This window comes from Mizuhopecten yessoensis, unplaced genomic scaffold (genome assembly GCF_002113885.1).
Source record: "Mizuhopecten yessoensis strain PY_sf001 unplaced genomic scaffold, ASM211388v2 scaffold11045, whole genome shotgun sequence".
Lineage (NCBI taxonomy): Eukaryota > Metazoa > Mollusca > Bivalvia > Pectinida > Pectinidae > Mizuhopecten > Mizuhopecten yessoensis.
In genome coordinates, this window is record NW_018408851.1 from 807,496 (window position 1) to 826,945 (window position 19,450).

The following is a 19,450-nucleotide window of genomic DNA, read 5'->3' on the forward strand; positions in this document are numbered from 1 at the left end:
TTTAATTAAAAACACCAACCACAAAAAGAACCCTATTGTTAAATGACCAAAACCTTTTGAATAATATATAAAACATCACTAGGGAAATATCTGACATCTTTCATCAATAACCTGTCACGAAGATCACGATGTTTTTTACGGCGGACCGAGGTTTCATATGTCAATGCTCTACTGAGAACAATCACAGATCCTGAATATCTGGCATGGATTCCACCAGAGATGTCCTGTTTGCGAGCACCAAGTGGTTATGTTACAAATTATACCTTTTCGATGTGTGACCATCAAGGTTGCGGCATCGATGACTGGGGTGTTGGTAACCCCCGGTGATCTGACAATTGTTATGACAGATGATGTGCCAGGCGAGGGCAGGGAATCACTAACAGTCATTATTTATTCGATTTGTAGTCGTTTTTGAAAACATCGACGATATTATTCTCCAAAGTTTTAAATGATACAAGTCTCCTCGAATGAAGTAAAGATGACAACACTGATCTTTCAGAATCTTTAAGAAATGACCGATTTGACTGAATTTCAATAATCTTCCAGCGAGACAAATGCAAACATCTCTGTGTCTGGGTATAGCTCATTCTAATTGTTAATTACAGAACAACTGCCTTTAACGTGAATTGTGTTCTTGTTATTGACCATCACCATGTCTTCGGTGTAGAAAAAAACTGAATTCGAAAATGAAAACTTGAATATTCCTATCTATTGTACCTGAATAAACACTAAGTGTCTCAGATGATGTGCTAGTTTAAGTGATAAGCAGTAATGGCTGTAACCCCTTTCTAGAGTTAAGTTGGATATAGGCAAAACAGGCATACACTCTGACCTTCTTTCGGAAAATATATTGAACAAGTGTTTTCCTTACGCATGCACCCCATGCACAATAAAATGTTGGTGACTCGACTGGATTACACGTATTTCCATCTATGCCGGATGACGTCATTACTATCCTTTTTTATTTTTTCAATTAAAGGTAGACGAGGGTGTTTGTTCTTTTACGGTACATCACTCCCTGTTTGGTAATGACCTAGTCATCTGTACATTATTTGGGCTGATATTTTATCTACTGGTACATATTGTACAGTACGTGATACATTAGTCCGGCTTCTGGTCATTTCTCCCCGAAAGCCTTTAGTACAACAACCCTGTATAACAGTTTCTGTAATAACGCGAATCACTGCTACTGTTGGTACATTGTGAGTAGCTAGAAACGCTAATGTATTGTAGTTTGCCCGGTGACCATACCAAATAACCTGTACATGATGCATGTGAAATGAAATGTTTCAAATGATCAGTAAATTGACCATATCATGATTTCCACCATGTCACATATATTTCGCAATTCCAAATACGTCTAGTGATTATGTTGTGTAAATGAAAAAAAAATGACAGTACAATAAGTATCATGTTATATTCACATACGCTATACAAACTGTGCTGAGAAAGTCACTTCGCCCAATCTTTTCTTGTTCCTTTCCTGTCCTGTGCGTGTCTAGAAATTCTGCTTTTCAGTTTGCATTAGCACATGACATGATGAAAATCTGACAACCTACATTATATTCCCCCGATTGTTAAACGCTCCTATTCTGCGTTTGTATTGATGGTTAATTTACTGGTGTTTGGAGACAACACTAAAGTGTATTTGAGTCAAAATGTAACTTCCTTGGTGTATGGAATCAACATACTAATCTACTTGGTATTTGGAGGCGAAAGTATATATGTACCTGGTAACTTGAGGCAGTAATAAGTTTGCTTGGTTTCTGAAGTCATCCAATCAAATGTTTCCAGTCAGTATCTTGGAAATAATCGGGAGGCATTCTCAAGATTATCTTTTCATTCCAAACATCTTTTAAGCAAAGAAAGAGAGGGGTTTGGGGTGGGGGGTTAAAATCAAAAGTAACAGCAATTTTGTCATTCTGTAGATATATTGTCCCGATATATGAAAAGAAGATAATGTATGAAAATAACGAGACACAAAGACCTGTCAATTACTGTACACATCACACTACTCCTTTATGTTGTGTCTGCTGCCTCTAATACCTGTTAGGTAACTTGGAGTATGCGTTTACAAGCTGCAATACATTTTGCAATATCTATCAAGGATATCATTATTCCAAGAATGACATCAACTCCTATATTCGACAAAATACATCGAAATAAAACAATATACGTTTGCCAGTGTTTCTAAAAGCGAACAGTAATTACTATTTGGTGTGAGTCGCAATACTCAAAACAATTTTGTGATTTTCTCTTTAAATATTTTACCCCTATTATGTGTTACATTATATCAGAATCCATTCCCCCACTCCGGTTATATTACAGCAGATCAAAGATCGCTGATCGTCAAATAATCCACTCTCCTTCATCGGGTAATGCCGATTCTGTGCACAGATCATCAGCCTTCCCACCAAATGAAATAGCAACGTTATTGGAAAATGAATTGGGTAAATTCCCGAGTGGTTATCATGTTGCCAGTGAAAAGAACGCCATCATTGTCGGATCTGACACCCAACTGACCTAACAGTGTCATATTTGATTTGCACAAGCGTGTGAATAACAGTGTAGCAGCGATGCTGCGATCCTCCTTTGGGGTCAGTTGGTACTATTCGGTGACAGACATGCTAGTCCTTCCTACGTCAGTGTATTACAGGGGCTGATTGATTTGTATTGTTTTATTATGCATCGCTTAAATAATTTATAAAAATGGTAACATTCTACTCATTATGTGCACAGTCGGTCTCCAGCTTAATACGAACATACACATATTATATATTGAATTTATGGTTATTGATAGACCTTATACCCTTGGAGACGTCGTGAGGCAAAACCACGTGTCACGTGTCACTTTTATATAAATCGTGATTATGTATCCCATATCGTTCTACCAACACAACCACCAGTCAACTCATACCAGAATATTACATATATATATATATAACTAAATTCAGTTTACACAGGAGAATATATATAGGAATGTCATTGATATCTCGGTGTGAATAAAAGAACCAAAGCCCAAAGTTACGAGTATTTTATTATTTGTTTAGCTCTATACTTCAGAACATAGAAGGAATATGATGGTGTTCACATGCGCTACAGACTAATTAAGGCTATTTTATAAAATAATTCGCTCTCGACCATTAAGTTAAACCATTTCATCGGTTAAACATGAAAAGAAAATGAAAGGCTTAATCTGAAACGAGCACGTGCATTTTACTAGGAGACCGGAATGTTACTAGGAGACTGAAATGTTACTAGGGGACTGAAATGTTACTAGGAGATTGAAAAGTTACTAGGAGACAAGAATATTACTAGGAGACTGAAATGTTTCTAGGAGGCTGAAATGTTACTAGGAGACTAGAATGTTACTAGGAGACTGAAAGGTTATTTGGAGACTGGAATGTGACTAATGAGGACACAGAATTGACGAAACCAAAATCAAAAGCGTTGTGTTTGTTTTGTCAGTGAAATGTGCATTTTTGTACTGTAGGTACAAGTAAAGGTCTGAAGAAAAGCAGTTAATGGTATTTCTTTTCAAATTCTGGAGAGGAATGAGGGGTTTTGACAAAATTCCTTATTCTGTAATGAATACTCGTAGCATTGAGGTCAACTTATGATGAAGCTTATAAAAAAAAAGCTTCTTCTAATCCCAAAACATGACGATAACGAATATTTATATTTCATGTAAGCCATTTAGCTGATTATCGCCGATCACACTGTGCCTAACACAGCCAGATGGTTATTAATAAGGCTTTGGCGTAAATCTCTCAATAGATTAACTAATATTTTAACATTATTTAAAGTCGGCATCGAAGTAATGTCATTTCTTTTTGTGATAGGAATGTCGATGATTTTTAATAGTATCCTTAGAGCGCCCTCTTGTCTTGGTGTTAAAACCCCTGCTCTCGTTACGAGAGTCGTCACTTAGATTTGACCAATATTTACATGATGATGGGTGTCGACGAAGGAGTACTAGCGGTTACCATTCCGGAATACCTGGTCGTATTATCTTGGTGTTTTGAGGTTAAATTACGGTTTCCATGACACTTCAATCATTTTTTTTTTATTAAGAGAAAGCATGCACTATACTGACTTATCTATCACCTGGGTATTATCCTGGTTATTGTTAAGCTGGTTTTTTTACTTCAAAATGTCAAGTGGCACATTATTAAATTTCGTTGATTACGTTTAATTTATTCTTTTTTGTTTTCATTTATTTTATTCAAGCTTTTTATATCACAAGATTTTATTGTTTGATTCCTTTTGCATTGAAGAAATGAAATAACCTCACGAGGTCACTCAGTATTCTGCCATTATACGTCCGATCCTTCTTCAATTATGTAAATCCATGACGTGTTAAATCATCAAACGCCCAACTCACGATCATGCCAGACATGATCAATTAAATGTGTAGATAGTGTACTGCGTAGAGACTTCCAAACAACAGAGACAGTTACATAAAAGACCAGCTTTCTCGTGGTAAATTAAACACTATCAATCGGATTACGTCGGAACACAGATCGATTAATATATATCGGTACAATTATCAATTACAATAGAATCGCTACCTTTCAGGTTGGACAATGATTTATCTTCTTTTCCACCTACTCTTACCTTTCGATGGGGTATACTAGTACCTGTCCTCATACTGACCCGGTTATTACGAAAACGTTAAACCCGAACAAAAGATAAAACATTGAATGCAATTGGGATGTAGTCCTAATTTAAATCTGCCAATAGTTTACATATTTCTTTCGAACCTGTTCTTGGTCACTCACATTCAAAATGTACGTATCTACTGTATAGGGTCCCTTTTTTGCCGTTCATATGTGCCAATAATTCTCAGGAAGAGTTCTTCCTCAATTCCACTTTTTCCTGAATGCCTATTTCAAAAACAAGAACGAGTCTACCGAGAGTATATTGGATGATTTACAGTTAGTGTCGTACTGGTTCGTTTGAACCTCTCTGGTCATATATGGTAAACTTTATTTATTTATGTTTAGCAATTGTAAAAAAGCATATTGATCTCACAAAAAGCTTTAGTTCCTTTGTCAGTCGAATAGTTTCTATCAGAGACATTTTCAAATATCCTCAAAAACATCAATTGTATGATGTTCTGCGACATGTTTTTAATATCCTCAAGTCGTTTGATGTTCAATAAAAAAATGTACGTTTTATTTATTAATTTCATAATACTGGCAATTGCCAGTGACCCTCAAAATGTAAGTTGTATATGGACATTTTATTGGACATCACAATCACTTTGGTTTGTTTGTGTTTTACGTCCTATTAATAGCTATGGTCATAAAAATCACATGTGTCTTGTGACCTCACAAACAACCTCCTATTATCACTTGTGACATTAGGCAAGAGGTTCCCAATATCACACTGGAGAATGTAAAAATGAAATATAGCTACTTATGATAGTCAGTGTTTAATTTAAATCTTAATAATTAAGATCGCATCGGCTAAAAAAGGATTTCGCGAATATTATGTTATTTACAGTACATATAGAAAACTCTTCTCCGCGGGATGTGATATTGTATTTTTGTAATCGTATAAAATGACCAAGAGTAACAATGACGAACACCCGGTAGTATTAGGTCACTTACATGCTGATTAACATTATCCTTTGTCTAAAAGCCCTAAATCTGCGTCAGTACGATCAGCTGATAGCGTATATAATGCGGAATCCATTTTTTAGAATGCATTTCAATTTTTCATTGCGATTTTAACTGAGTTTTCGGAAAACCTATTGAATTGCAGATTTACACAATGAAAGATGCAGGAGATATGATAATGAATGCATTGCATTAACGATGTGACATTTATTGATCAGTGTGCATGTACACAGAGAATAAACAAATTCTGCTGTGTGACCGGTTTTACTCTAATTGCATTTAGATGTTTCCACATTTAATCAGTAGTATTTGACGCGTTAAGGTCGATGAGTTTCAGAGATTTGTCGGGACATGGAATACGGTCGTATGTACTTGTTCACCTACAACACGGTACCAGTACGCACACTCGAAGTACATGTATAAATAGTAGCTATGGAGGTCTTAATGAAAATGTTAGAAAGTAGTGGCAGTGCTTACCCCAGTTTAGAGAAAAATCGTTTCTCACAGAAAGGTGACTCATTGAAAATCCTGATTGGAGTAGAAACAGTCTAACTTGTAATCACGACAGTAAAACCTCGTTATGTCGTATTTAGTAGTAAAACCTCGTTAGAAACCTTATTAAGTGGGTAACCTACATGTATATATACTAGTATATATAGTATTACATAAAGTCAATACACTACGACAATGACCCTGATATATCATATAAACACCAAACTTGTGGCCTTACACACCCTGTTGTATATCATGAGCATCACTTCAAATACTTAAAATTTACAAACTGGAAATCAGCGGTTGTTTCCGGTGGATGTTTTCCGTTTCAATCTTCGTTTAATGATGCAAAGAGTGATAGTTTACACGTAGCCAGAAATGAACGTGGCGTGTTCATTAGACCCTTTTGTTCGGCAGACAAAAAAGTAATTCGTTTGGACATTTTCAAGGACAGTGTTGTGATTAATTTACCAAAAATAATCTAGAATTTCTTTCAAAGACACCATTTTAAACGTGTAATGTGCTGGCCTTTCGCCAGTGATGAAGCAATGCCCAAAGAAACGATCAATACTCTCGTGTCACGTTCCTGCATTCCATACGCGGCCTTGTTGCTGCTGCTGTCGGTGTTGTTAAGATCGGGGTACTGGCCAACAGGTCAAACCTATTTACACTTACAGCAGTCTTCTTCTCAAATTGAATTCCAACTTTTGTCTCTGTGAGGTCAACGCTTTCGGACTCCCCTGTGTATCAGACCTAAGCCGATACGTTATCTGGACCGGTGTCAATTATGTACCCTCGCCACTATCGCCTTTCGACATCTCACTTCCAAAGCTTCCACGCACCGTTTAACTCCCCATGTTCTAAAAGTACAAAGTAGTAATAGTCACTGGATTTAGACAATTGTCATTGCAATGGTATGATACAAACATGAACACTTCTCATAAAAAATGTGATTATAGTCTACGATTCAATGATATTGTATGCGGGGAGCGACGAGATGCCTGCATGTTTCTACAAATCAACCGATATGTGGGGGAGGTATATGTATAGCACTCAATCGTGTAAAAATAACCAAAACTCCTCCTGTATTTAATGATTTTATCATTGAAAGTCTAGTTAATCCTCACGTGTTTCGAAATCCAACAAAGGGCGAAGTTATCGATTGTATACGTTAATTTCATTGGCGCCTTGGACCTTCATTCTCTTGTTATGCGATGCTTTAATGCCACATTCAAGTATACCTTCAGGAGATTATAATTATGCGTAAAATAGTGGTAACATAATCAGATAGTTTCTGTGAAAGAAATAAGTCTATAGGATCAAAGCAAGATAGTTCATAAATTGGTAAGCTTCACGAGTCGTTTACTAAAAGGTTCATTTTAGTATTTCGAAAGGTTGTATGTTCCTTGTTTTTTTTTAATAATCATAACACAACATCATATTCAATGTATGACGGACATTTCTGAATATTTTTCCTGACATTTGTCGTCTAACGGCACAAGAAATCATTGAAAACACGACAGTGTTCCCGAAAAAAACACTGTGCTTTCTCTCGCAAAACCCTTTCTTTGAAATGTGTCATGAACTAAATTAAGCAAACAAACAAAGATCCAACCCAATTGTATGTGTCCTTTTGAACCCAAATATAAGGATTTTACTCCGCTTAGAGTTCAGTTCAAATGTATCCTCTAAGTTGTGTTTCAGTCCGAATACGTTGGAAGGGAACTGTGTAACACACCATTATCATTGTTAAACAAACGTCCTTCGCTTTCCTCAATTTCATCGTCATTCTGGCACATTGTTGTCACGTGGTGTAACCCCTCTGTTGGTTGTCACGTGGTGTTACCCCTCTGTTGGTTGTCACGTGGAGCAACTCCTCTGTTGGTTGTCACGTGGTGTAACCTCTCTGTTGATTTTCACGTGGCGTAACTCCTATGTTGCTTGTCACGTGGTGTAATAACTTCTGTTGGTTATAACGTGGTGTAACTCATCTGTAAGTTATCACGTGGTATAACTCATATGTTGGTTGTGACGTGGTGCACCTCATATGTTGGTTGTCGCGAGGTGTAACTCCTCTGTTGATTATCATGTGGTGTAACGTAATTACTGTGTTGGTTGTCACGTGGTGTAACTCCTCTGTTGATATCACGTGGTGTTACCCTTCTGTTGGTTGTCACGTGGTGTAACGGAACTACTGTGTTGGTTTTCACGTGGTGTAACTCCTGCGTTGGTTGCCACGTGGTGTAACTCCTCTGTTTGTTATCACGTGGTGTAACTCCTCTGTTGGTTTTCGCGTGGTGTAACTCCTCTGTCGGTTGTCACGTGGTGTAACCCCTATGATTCTGCTGTTATAGTATACTGATTCTGGTTTGATCTTTACCTTTACTGCAGTAAATCCTGAAAGTTGTTTTCGATAAAAGCAATGGTATCATTAGAATTCTATATTTATTCTTATTAAACCGCATAAAAATATCTAACGAATTGAACTAATAAGTAACTAATTGTCTCACTATTTTGAATATTATAGAATGATTGTTAATTGAAATATCGACCACGGACAATCGAAGAATATCAAAGACTCAACCATTCGCCCTATTTACATGAATAAAAACAAATGACAAATATATCATTTTAAACGAGTATCAATTCATGTAAAATGTATATACATCAAATGCAAACAAATAAGAGCTTTAACAATGATTAATACTCCGAAAAAATATCAAGTTCTATTAAAACAGAGTGACAATTTAATCAACAATAGTGTATTATATCAACATTTACATAGATGTATAACACTATCTCTTACATGTAACTACAGTTTTACAGTTATAATATTATAAGAACTGATGTCTGTCGATCGGGGATCATACATCAAACATGCCATGTCATTATTTACAGGTATGTGCAACATGAACTGTTTACATTACACATGGTTACACTGGATATGGTCTCTTAAATATCCGAGGAGCTGCCTTAATTGCGTTAGCGTTGCATCGCTCTAGAACATCCGTCATATTGGTGTTATTTGATAGTGTAAGAAATGCCAGAGTTCGCTAAAGATGATGTACGATCGTGACATCAGCCCCGTGGGTTTTTGTGATACCGTATGCTCAAACGGGATGCGGAGAACGTTGGTCGAGAATTGTGTCGTTTAAGGAAAATCTTACAACAAAGTCAATTATATAAATTGAGCGTTTCAAATGTTGTAGAATACTCTCCTGGGAAGAAACTGTTGTGACTTTATCAGTCTATCACATAAAATACCCCGGTGTATATGCGCAATATGTTACTTCAACGCCTTGCAATTTGTGAACGTGAAAGTGTATCAAATAATGATATAGATGTGTTTATAAACGTATAACGCTTTTACGCCTGTCAGGATTAAACTAATCTCATGAGAGAGTGTTTGATATTGATGCAATACGGATAAGAGATTGCAAAAAAAAAAACACGAAGCTTAACAAAACGACAATGCTTTTTGTGGGCTCTTTATGCGGGTGTGGTTAAAAAGATAAAATTGTAAAAAAACAAATATACAATTTCCTATATTTTCTTTGTCTTCATATCGCACATGCGGGTTTCGTACCTAAACCTACACTTGTATACTAGATATCTGAGCTGTATCAAAACTAATTAACATTCGATTGTTTTAAGAATACCTACATAATTACTCAATGTCACAATGTCATGACGTCATTAGTACATATTTCAAATTTCCAAATGTGTGGGAAACGTTTTTGCAATCTACGCGTATGTTTTTACATATACACCCAAAGGTAAATAAATGTGGTATACTGTTAGAGAGAAAATATCAGATTGGTAGTCGAAAGTACGAAAAGTAATTCTGAAACCAAAAGTATCAATAGCATGTCATAAGACTAGTCACGAACAGACATTCCCCATCTGTGATGACTTTTCAATATTAACATAGAATATTATTACTTTCCTGATTCAATAATATGTATGACGTAAAAATGTTGGGCGTTTGTGGGCCGGTAACATGTTTCATGGCCACCAATCAATGTCTTCTGTAAAATAATAACTTTAAAGTAAACCCCAGTGACACACCCACGTCTTCTATGACGTCATCGTCTTAACAATATGTATTATATTTGCTTTCTCAGCGAAAGTAGTCATTGGGACTGGAAAGCTGGAATAATCTACATCTTCAAACCTATCTTACCTACACCACTTATACTACAAAGGAATGGGGCCGAACGTCTAAATAGGAAAAATGATTCCAATGTCTGCTTACCTTCAACGATAACATTGTGATCATTAAGAAAAGAATCGGTTTTGGAAAAGGCAAGTAACGTGTGTTATATATCAGTTGGATACTTTTAAAAGGCAAGAACCATAAACCATATTATCAGTTGGTAAAATTTAAAAGGTAAGTACCATGTGTTATATATCAGTTGGATAATTTTAAAAGGCAAGTAAATTAAAAGGCAACTACCATGTTCTATATATCAGTTGGATAATATCATGAACTGGTATATTAGCTAATAATATCATGAACTGGTATATTAGCTAATAATATCATGAACTGGTATATTAGCTAATGATATCATGAACTGGTATATTAACTTAATTTAATTAACAATTTAACCCTGATAACACTTGTTTAGCTTACGCTTGAAGTCCCTACCAAATCGCGTTTTCTTATCGTCAACAATATTATATTACCACAAATTAGACTTTAGATCCATTTACACATATTCAAATTAACAGAGACATAATTGGAATTGAAAATTCTACTTGAGGGTGTATTTTACGACTTAAAATAATATAAAGTAACTAAAAACTCAGTTAGCATGTACGTTAAAATTTGATACTATTATTCTTTAAGATATGTCTTATGACTCAATGTCGTATTCCGTATACCTTCAAATTTAAATGTTATACATGATGTAGTTTATTACCTGATTCTTCTTTGTGATGTAACTAAAGATTTAGTTCTATTTAGTGTAACTTTGGACAAAAGATTTCGAAGATTTTAAACTACTTAGACTCTGACAAAACCCTTTTTACTGGAAACGATATGCTTAAAGAAACATTTATCAAAACGCTCCTGAACATATGCCATAAAAGAATAAAAGAAAGGAAACATTCCGCCTAATCAGGAACTGTCGCCATTAACGTTCGTCACGACAGCTGTGGGTCTTGTGTTGGAATAATGGTAGTGTCAGATGAGCGAGCACTTTCCCACCTTGGAACCTGCAATAGCTGATGTGTATACGCCGTTCTGTTCTAAGGTGACATGCATGGTACGAACTATGCCTGCTAGGGTTATTTTTGTCGGCATTAATACAAACTGTAATGATAAATTATTGAAAAGTTGTGGGTGGAAGATGCACAAAAACAAATTAGCTCCAAGGAATAACCGGTGATCGATGCGGCTATTATATCGCCACTGATGTCTTCCAAACAACATGTTAAAAGCTTGGGCGTTTATAGTTTTTGATACATATAACGGGAATGGCTGTTGTTGAGGGTTTCAACTACAGATCTAAGATTGTCTAGAACACAATGACTTTGTGGAATGTCCTTTTTTTTTTAAATCAAAGAACTTCTCTGTTCACTTCTTTCAATAGTTATGGCAACCACAATCACATTGATATACACTTTCTTCTCCAGGGCTGTCCTGGTTGTGATGGGCCTACAAATAGATGAATACTTGATGCATTTTTTATTGGAAAATCCCGTCGTTTTAATTTGTATATGACTTAAAGCCAGGATGTACATGTTAAAACAAAAACATACTGATTCTAAATTAATTACAGGAGATTCTAGTTGAGCATGACAACTGACTATTACATGTACTTATCTTGACATTGTAAATAATTACACTCTATATGTACTACATGAATTTATTATTCTTAATTGTAACAGCTGTTGGTAGCAGTGACCTGTGCGATATATGCACATGGACTTTTGGTCTAAGTCTGGCAATATCCGTCTATGATAGGGTATATATGCTGAAATTAATGTATTTGTACATGTACTTGTATGTGTGTGTAAGTGTGTATGAGGTGTGCGAGATGTTTCCTTCATGAGTTACTTCCCCTTAGCGTTAATATGAATTATTTTGTGTTAAATTTTTCATTTCTAACATGTCTAAAATAGTATGTCTCATTGTTTATTCCACCTTGGCCATTTGACGGAGAGAACTTATATAGACTTTGCCTGTTATTCTATCCATTTGACTATGCAACCTTGTCAATAAACTTTGATGAAATGAAATGAACACAATGACGTAATAAGTGTGTGTTCAATGGTAGATTTTCATCATAAATATGTCCTAAAGTTAATAAAAAAAAAATCGCTCGTTAATTTTAACCTTTTAAAAAAAGACACTTTGATTGTTAGTAAAAATAACAGCAAACAAACCAGTCCATCCTGCTTTGAAAATGAATGATAATCTATTACACGACGTGAATGAACAACTCTTGGGTGTATTTTTCTCATGTAATGGTGGGTGGCAACGCCATATTGAATATATTGTTAAAAAGTCTTCTGCTAAATTGAATTTACTCAGAAAACTAAAGTATACTGTCGATCGCCAAACACTACAACATATGTATTTTACCTTATAAGACCGATATTAGAGTATGGAGATATCATTTGGGACAATTTGACCAACCTACAATCACAAAAGATAGAAAATATACAACTTGAAGCTGCACGCATCATTACAGGAGGCACCAAGCTCACTAGTCATGCAAACCTTTACAAAGAAACAGGATGGCAAACACTTTCTTGTAGTCGGAAACACCACAAAATCATAAAATTTCACAAAATAGTTCACAACATTACCGCGCAATATCTTAGAAACATTCTCCCAGGACGACATTCGCACATCTACCAGCATAACACTAGAGACGCAAATAGATTTAGATCTGTACGTTGTAGAACAAACTAATATCAAAAATCTTTTCTATCTGCTTCTGTCAATCTATGGAATGAACTCCCTGAAGACATACGGAATGACGCATCCATACACAAATAAAGCTACATCTTAACGTAAACTTACTACAAAAAGAATCATATTACTTCTGCGGTACTAGAATAGGCCAAATATACCATGCCAGGTTCAGAATGAAATGTAGTTCACTAAATGGCCAATTTTTTCATAAAAGTTAAGTAGGGAGCCCACACTGTTCCTGCCGTGAGTCTAACGAAACAAACGATCATTATCTATTATCTTGTCGGAACTATGAACACATAAGACAAATATGTTTCAGGCCAATACAAAATCATACCTCAGTAGAAACCCTCCTGTTTGGTGACAACACTCTTTCACCTGCCCAAAATCGGAATATATTTAACTGTGTACAAACTTTTATTTTTCACTCGAAACGTTTTTTACCTATTTAATTACTACACCCAATTTTTCACTCATATAAACCTCGGTTTTGTGTGTTCGTGTGTAAGGGTGTGTGTGAGGATGTGTGGTTGTGCGCGCGTGGGTTTTTCCCCATATCAGTTGTGCCATATGCTATTGGTAATTATTATCAGCATCTTTGTAATTGTACACAGCATATATTTTCCACTGTTATAAATCCGTTATGACATCAGTGACATTTACATAGGTTAACGTTTTGTACATTGGCAAATGCTTTTCCTTATCCTCTTCCTAATACTTCTCCTCTTTCTTCTACTTCTTTTAAGTCTCTGTTATCCATTATTATTTCTGCTAAGGAAACAGATTGATATAAGTATAATAACTTATTTCTGGATCCTATTTCATGTATGTAATAATTAAATGGTCTGTGTATTGTAACTGCAAGTTTACGAATTAAAATACGGTTTATACTAATCTATGTTCAGACATTGTTGCAAATAGCAACGCTAAACATCTTAGGTTTCAGGAAAGTCTATTCGTAAAAACAGAGACATGTTCGCAAATATTGAATTAGCGGAACATTTCAGTTGTTATTATTACATATAAGTCATACAATCCATTGCTGGAGTTTTTAATATGCATTTTTAATTTATAACTACCTATGTAAATGCTTTTACCGTGAACATGATATTAATTTAAGTTGTTAAGGAAACCTTCTGTTTGAAATATACGACGATGGTTTGGAATATTTTTTATATTTTCACTCCGTACGCAATCATACCCAGGCAATAAATATATCACTTCCGGATTTAGAATTTTGATAATCATGTTAAAGTTTGCCTTTATTTTGGTAAGCAATGCTTTGTAATTATAAATAGCTGCATTACACATTATCCATATGCAATGAAGCTGTTCCAATAAAATCGTGCTTTTCACATTCTCAGTTCGCTTCAGTTATATGCAGAGCTTGGTGAGAACAACCGGAGTCACCGTGTCTGACACTTGGCTGTCAATGTTAGATGTACGTGTATTACTACAATACTCGGTTTATTAAAATAATAGTTGCAACAACAGTTGGTGAATGACTTTAGAGTGAAAAATAAACGACGAAATTAATCAATGTTCGTATTTTATTTCAGCATGTACTCATATATTAGAAGAGAAGTGCAACAATGAAATCGACAATATGGCGTTGTGTTACTGGTGATAGTTCCATGCATCACGTGACACTAATAAGAAAGACATGTTCTACACAAGTCGCCGACTTCACACTCACAGATGATCAAATTCAGTCTATTCTTGAACGAGTCTCTTTTGCCAAACATGTAGATAACTTACAGCCACTGATTATCAAGGACTTAATCTTAATTAAATCTAGCTCGAGAATCCGAAGACTAGAACTGGGAGTGGGTGCACACTCCATAATGAATGAGATGAAGCACGCTCTACCGCACACTCTATCAATCTTATATTCAGTGTGTAAATAGTTTTAACATGTAATACGACTATCACACTTGAAAGCACATCAACTTTAGTCTCTATTTGAAAACAGTGGTTGAGCCATTACAACCTGCGATGTATAATGTTTACGTCATTTGATGTAGATGATTTAAACCGTGTAAATAGAATGAAATAGAATACTGTATTGTTTCGTATGGTGACATGCATTGTTTGTAATCCACATTTGTGATAAAATGACAATGACTCATACGATCAGATCTTGGAGGCACTTATCTAAACAGAGGGAAACAATTATGAAATATTTCATGGTAATAAATGATGATAGGGCAGAGTTTCGGAAGTCACTTGAAACTAAGCCAGGCAAAAAAGAGAGATAATGACTATTCAAAAATAATGAAATAATTGTCTAGTTTTGGTTTTAAGGGGAGGATGTTTTATATTTCTTCCTGAATTGTAGTTGCTTAACGTTATTTTGGGAGTTTGCACATAAGTTGATTTCTAACATAAAATGAAGTTTTATGTCAACGTATGTTAAAGTCAGTTGAATGTTCTTAATTTGTCGTCTTAGTCAAATATACTATAAAGCAATTAATCAAAAGCATGCTTCAAATGTTCGGTATTGAGATGTGGTAGTTCAAATTCAAGATTTTGTTTTATTATTAAACCAGATAAGAAACTAGTCAATTTCGTTAATTTACCTTTTCTTGCCCATATGTTTGTGCCGAAACTTTGCCCTATCATCATTTAATATTTTTTCAATTTTTACTTATGGTGTTACCAAACCAACACATTATTGAAATTGTTAAGAAATCTTAAGAGAGAGAAATGAAAGAGAGAAGTGAATGTACGGAAAGAGGCCTCCCGTGTAAGAAGCAGTGTTTGGAAATTAAAAACTAATTTAAATTGAAAAGAGAAAAACCGATTCCCTTTTCTACAACTTCAGAAGCATTTTTAATCATGCAAATTGTTGTTATTGTTTTGCCTCCACAAGCGATGGAGGCAATGCAATAATAGCTCATAAGTCTAAAACGCAAATAACGTTTATACCTGTCTACGACCAATTTCTGTTTCAAGTATAATAACCTAAGAACATTCCGACACCTGCAATATTGACGACTTTTATTTAAGTGTTTTGTGAGGTGTGAGACGGTAGTATATTTATTAGACATACATAAATACATGTAGTTAAATATTGCCACAAACGTTCGTGTCACATGAGGTCCAGGAAACACACGAACTCACCTTAGGCTTATTGTACTGGTTTATGATATGTGTCTCCTTTATTTTTGTGCCGTTTCTTGTTCTGACATCAAGAAATAGCAGTAGAAGTTCAATCATCAATTTATAATATTCCTTTAAAGTCACAGTAAAAAAAGAACTATCAACGAATCCGGGTCCTGAATACATTGTTCATTCATTGATACTATTTTTAGAAACTTGAAAAAATGCACAAATGGGATACAGCTGATGATCAAACTTTTAAGAGGTTTTAACCATGAACTATTTGTTTAGCAGTCATCGTAATCAGCAGTGAGTTCGTATTTTGATTATGTGTGTTGACGATAGGCATTATATCATTCGTTATATACTAACTACGTTTCTTCTGACATTGGAGTTGCCTGTGATGCGTGCTATTTGACGAATAAACCACTTGCTGCTCGCTCTTCATTCCTGTATTGGATCACTAGCTTTCACCATAGCCTCTCTTTGTCCTTCAGGTCAATTCAATTTCACAGTCCATACTGTCGGTCTGGTAGAAGGCGAAAAATTGATCAATCGGTATTTTACACTTCCTAATTTGAATATCAGAAGAAAATACCCTGATGCTCCATACAAATTACATCATTGGTATGGTATGTTGTATGTTATTTTCTGCATATTATAGGTGATATGTAATTAATAACTCGCTTGTTTATTATTTTTTGTTTAAACACATGCTTTTGCATTTCACTAGAGTGTATATCGTACATGTAACTTATTTACCATATAAAATAAGATGCCATATATGGAGAAAATGTTACTGAAATAGAACAGGTGTATATCTATCGAAACGTTGGTATATATAGTAGCGGGATGCTGTGAGCCCATTTTTTTAATATAATTTTGCGATCCTTTCGAATTTTAACATTTCATAATTTAGTAATATTATTATAGCCGAACTATGATAGTATATTCTGAAACATCAGTGAAATTTGCGCACACTTCATTTAAGTTAAGTTGGGTATGGGTTTTGGCTCAAAAATGTTAAGAGCAATAAATATCAAGACAAAAATAACTCCAAAGGTTGATATATCTTCGAATAAGTCGAAAAATAATAAAAGACTGCGCTTGCGCAAATTGTGATTCGTTAACCAAATATCGATTAAAGACGGCAGAGAGGAAATAGCTCTGGAATGGGTCATACTCCCTCGGCTGTGTTTTGTTTTCACACAAGAAACATGCTGATTGCTGCATTTAAATTGGTAAATGCGTAACAAGTCAAGTAATCGAAAGTAAGAAGATAACCAGGGAATGCGTGTTACACAATCGTTTTTTTATTACTCATGCAAGTGTTTTATGTGATGCTGTGTTTAGCTTGTAGTTATTGTAAATAATGCTAGCCATTTTTTTCTGTTTCAGACGTAGGACAAATTCTACCGTGATGGCAGCTTTGGTGTCTTATGTTAACGTGGGCCTTGCTGCGCTATTTGTCATTGTTTTGTGTCTTGGGCTGTCGTTAGCAGGTATGTAGCGAAGGTGACACAATAATGCAAAGATTTAATGTATTGTTTATCGAACCGTCATCAGCAGACTCTTGGTGACGTAATGGTGTAATGGTGTAATATGACACCATACATTTTTTATTTGAATGCAATTTCATATAGTTATTTAAGCATTGATTCAATCATAAATGTCGTCAGGTTGTTTCTCATAAGATACACTGGTATACACTAAAGACATGAAAGCAATAACATAATGCAACATAATGTGTTATGTTAAGTGAGACAGCCATAAGGAAATATATTATGTAGGGGTTATATGATGCAGTAATCATTCAGAAATATGAATATTTGAAATTCAATATCCCGTTTTGGTTCATATGATATTAAAGTAACAAAGGTTGATTGGATCGAACTACATTTTAATGATGTGCCCACAAAAAGTGTTTATGCTAGCATGATCAACATATGATGACAATTGTAACGTTTATCGTCATGTCTGACCGTTAGAAACACTGACGTTTTACTTAAAACCGCAATGTTATGCCGTAATTGTCATCTCTCTAAAAGTCTTTCATTAGCTCTATCCATCTCGTCAGATAACTTGATATGCAAAATCTTCACAGTATAAATGACACCAGTACAAGTTTTACTCTACAAATGACACCAGTACAAGTTTTACTGAACCAATGACACCAGTACAAGTTTTACTGTACAAATGACACCAGTACCAGTTTTACTGTACAAATGACACCAGTACAAGATTTACTGTACAAATGACACCAGTACAAGTTTTACAAATGGTTCCAGTACCAGTTTATCAAATAAATTATACCAGTACCAGTTTTACTGAACAAATGACACCAGTACAAGTTTTACTGTACAAATGTCACCAGTACAAGTTTTACTGAACAAATGACACCAGTACAAGTTTTACTGTACAAATGACACCAGGACAAGTTTTACTGTACAAATGACACCAGTACAAGTTTTACAAATGGTTCCAGTACCAGTTTATCAAATAAATTATACCAGTACCAGTTTTACTGTACTTATGTTGTTGTTAATTGGAAAGAGACCTAGTGGTAGTAATTAACAAAATAACAGCAACGACAACTAGTGATAGTACTCAAACACGGGTAGTAAAACCGACACAGACCAAGTGATAGTAGTAAACACAGTCATTACCAGCGACACCTAGTGGTAGTAATTAAGAAACAACTGCTACCAGCGACACAGACTTAGTGGTTGTAATGAACACAAAACCATCGACAAAGGCCTAATGGTAGTGATAAACACAAAACCAACATAAGACTTAGTGGTTGTGATAAACACAAAACCAACGTAAGACTTAGTGGTAGTGATAAACACAAAACCAGCGACAAAGGCCTAATGGTAGTGATAAACACAAAACCAGCGACAAAGACTTAGTGGTAGTGATAAACACAAAACCAAAATAAGACTTAGTGGGAGTGATAAACACAAAACCAGCGACAAAGACTTAGTGGTTGTGATAAACACTAAACCAGCGACAAAGACTTAGTGGTAGTGATAAACACAAAACCAGCGACAAAGACCTAGGGGTAGTGATAAACACAAAACCAGCGACAAATGCCTAATGGTAGTGATAAACACAAAACCAGCGACAAAGGATTAGTGGTAGTGATAAACACAAAACCAACATAAGACTTAGTAGTAGTGATAAACACAAAACCAGCGACAAAGACTTAGTGGTAGTGATAAACACAAAACCAGCGACAAAGACTTGGTAGCAGTGATAAACACAAAACCAGCGACAAAGACTTAGTGGTAGTGATAAATACAAAACC

General features: G+C 35.2%; 1 protein-coding gene across 4 annotated transcripts in view; it reads left to right on the forward strand.

The window, feature by feature from the left end:
- LOC110464976 overlaps positions 1-19,450 on the forward strand; it is a 54,105-nt gene that overhangs the window by 22,255 nt on the left and 12,400 nt on the right. For 2 of the 4 annotated variants that reach the window (XM_021520499.1, XM_021520500.1), the window contains exons 1-2: positions 17,374-17,414; positions 17,542-17,645. In XM_021520499.1, coding sequence (XP_021376174.1) covers positions 17,389-17,414; positions 17,542-17,645 — 130 coding nt within the window. In that variant the 5' untranslated portion in view covers positions 17,374-17,388. Of the gene's footprint in view, positions 1-10,240; positions 10,422-17,373; positions 17,415-17,541; positions 17,646-19,450 lie in introns of those variants that run through there. The other 2 variants (XM_021520503.1, XM_021520501.1) reach the window with 2 other exon arrangements.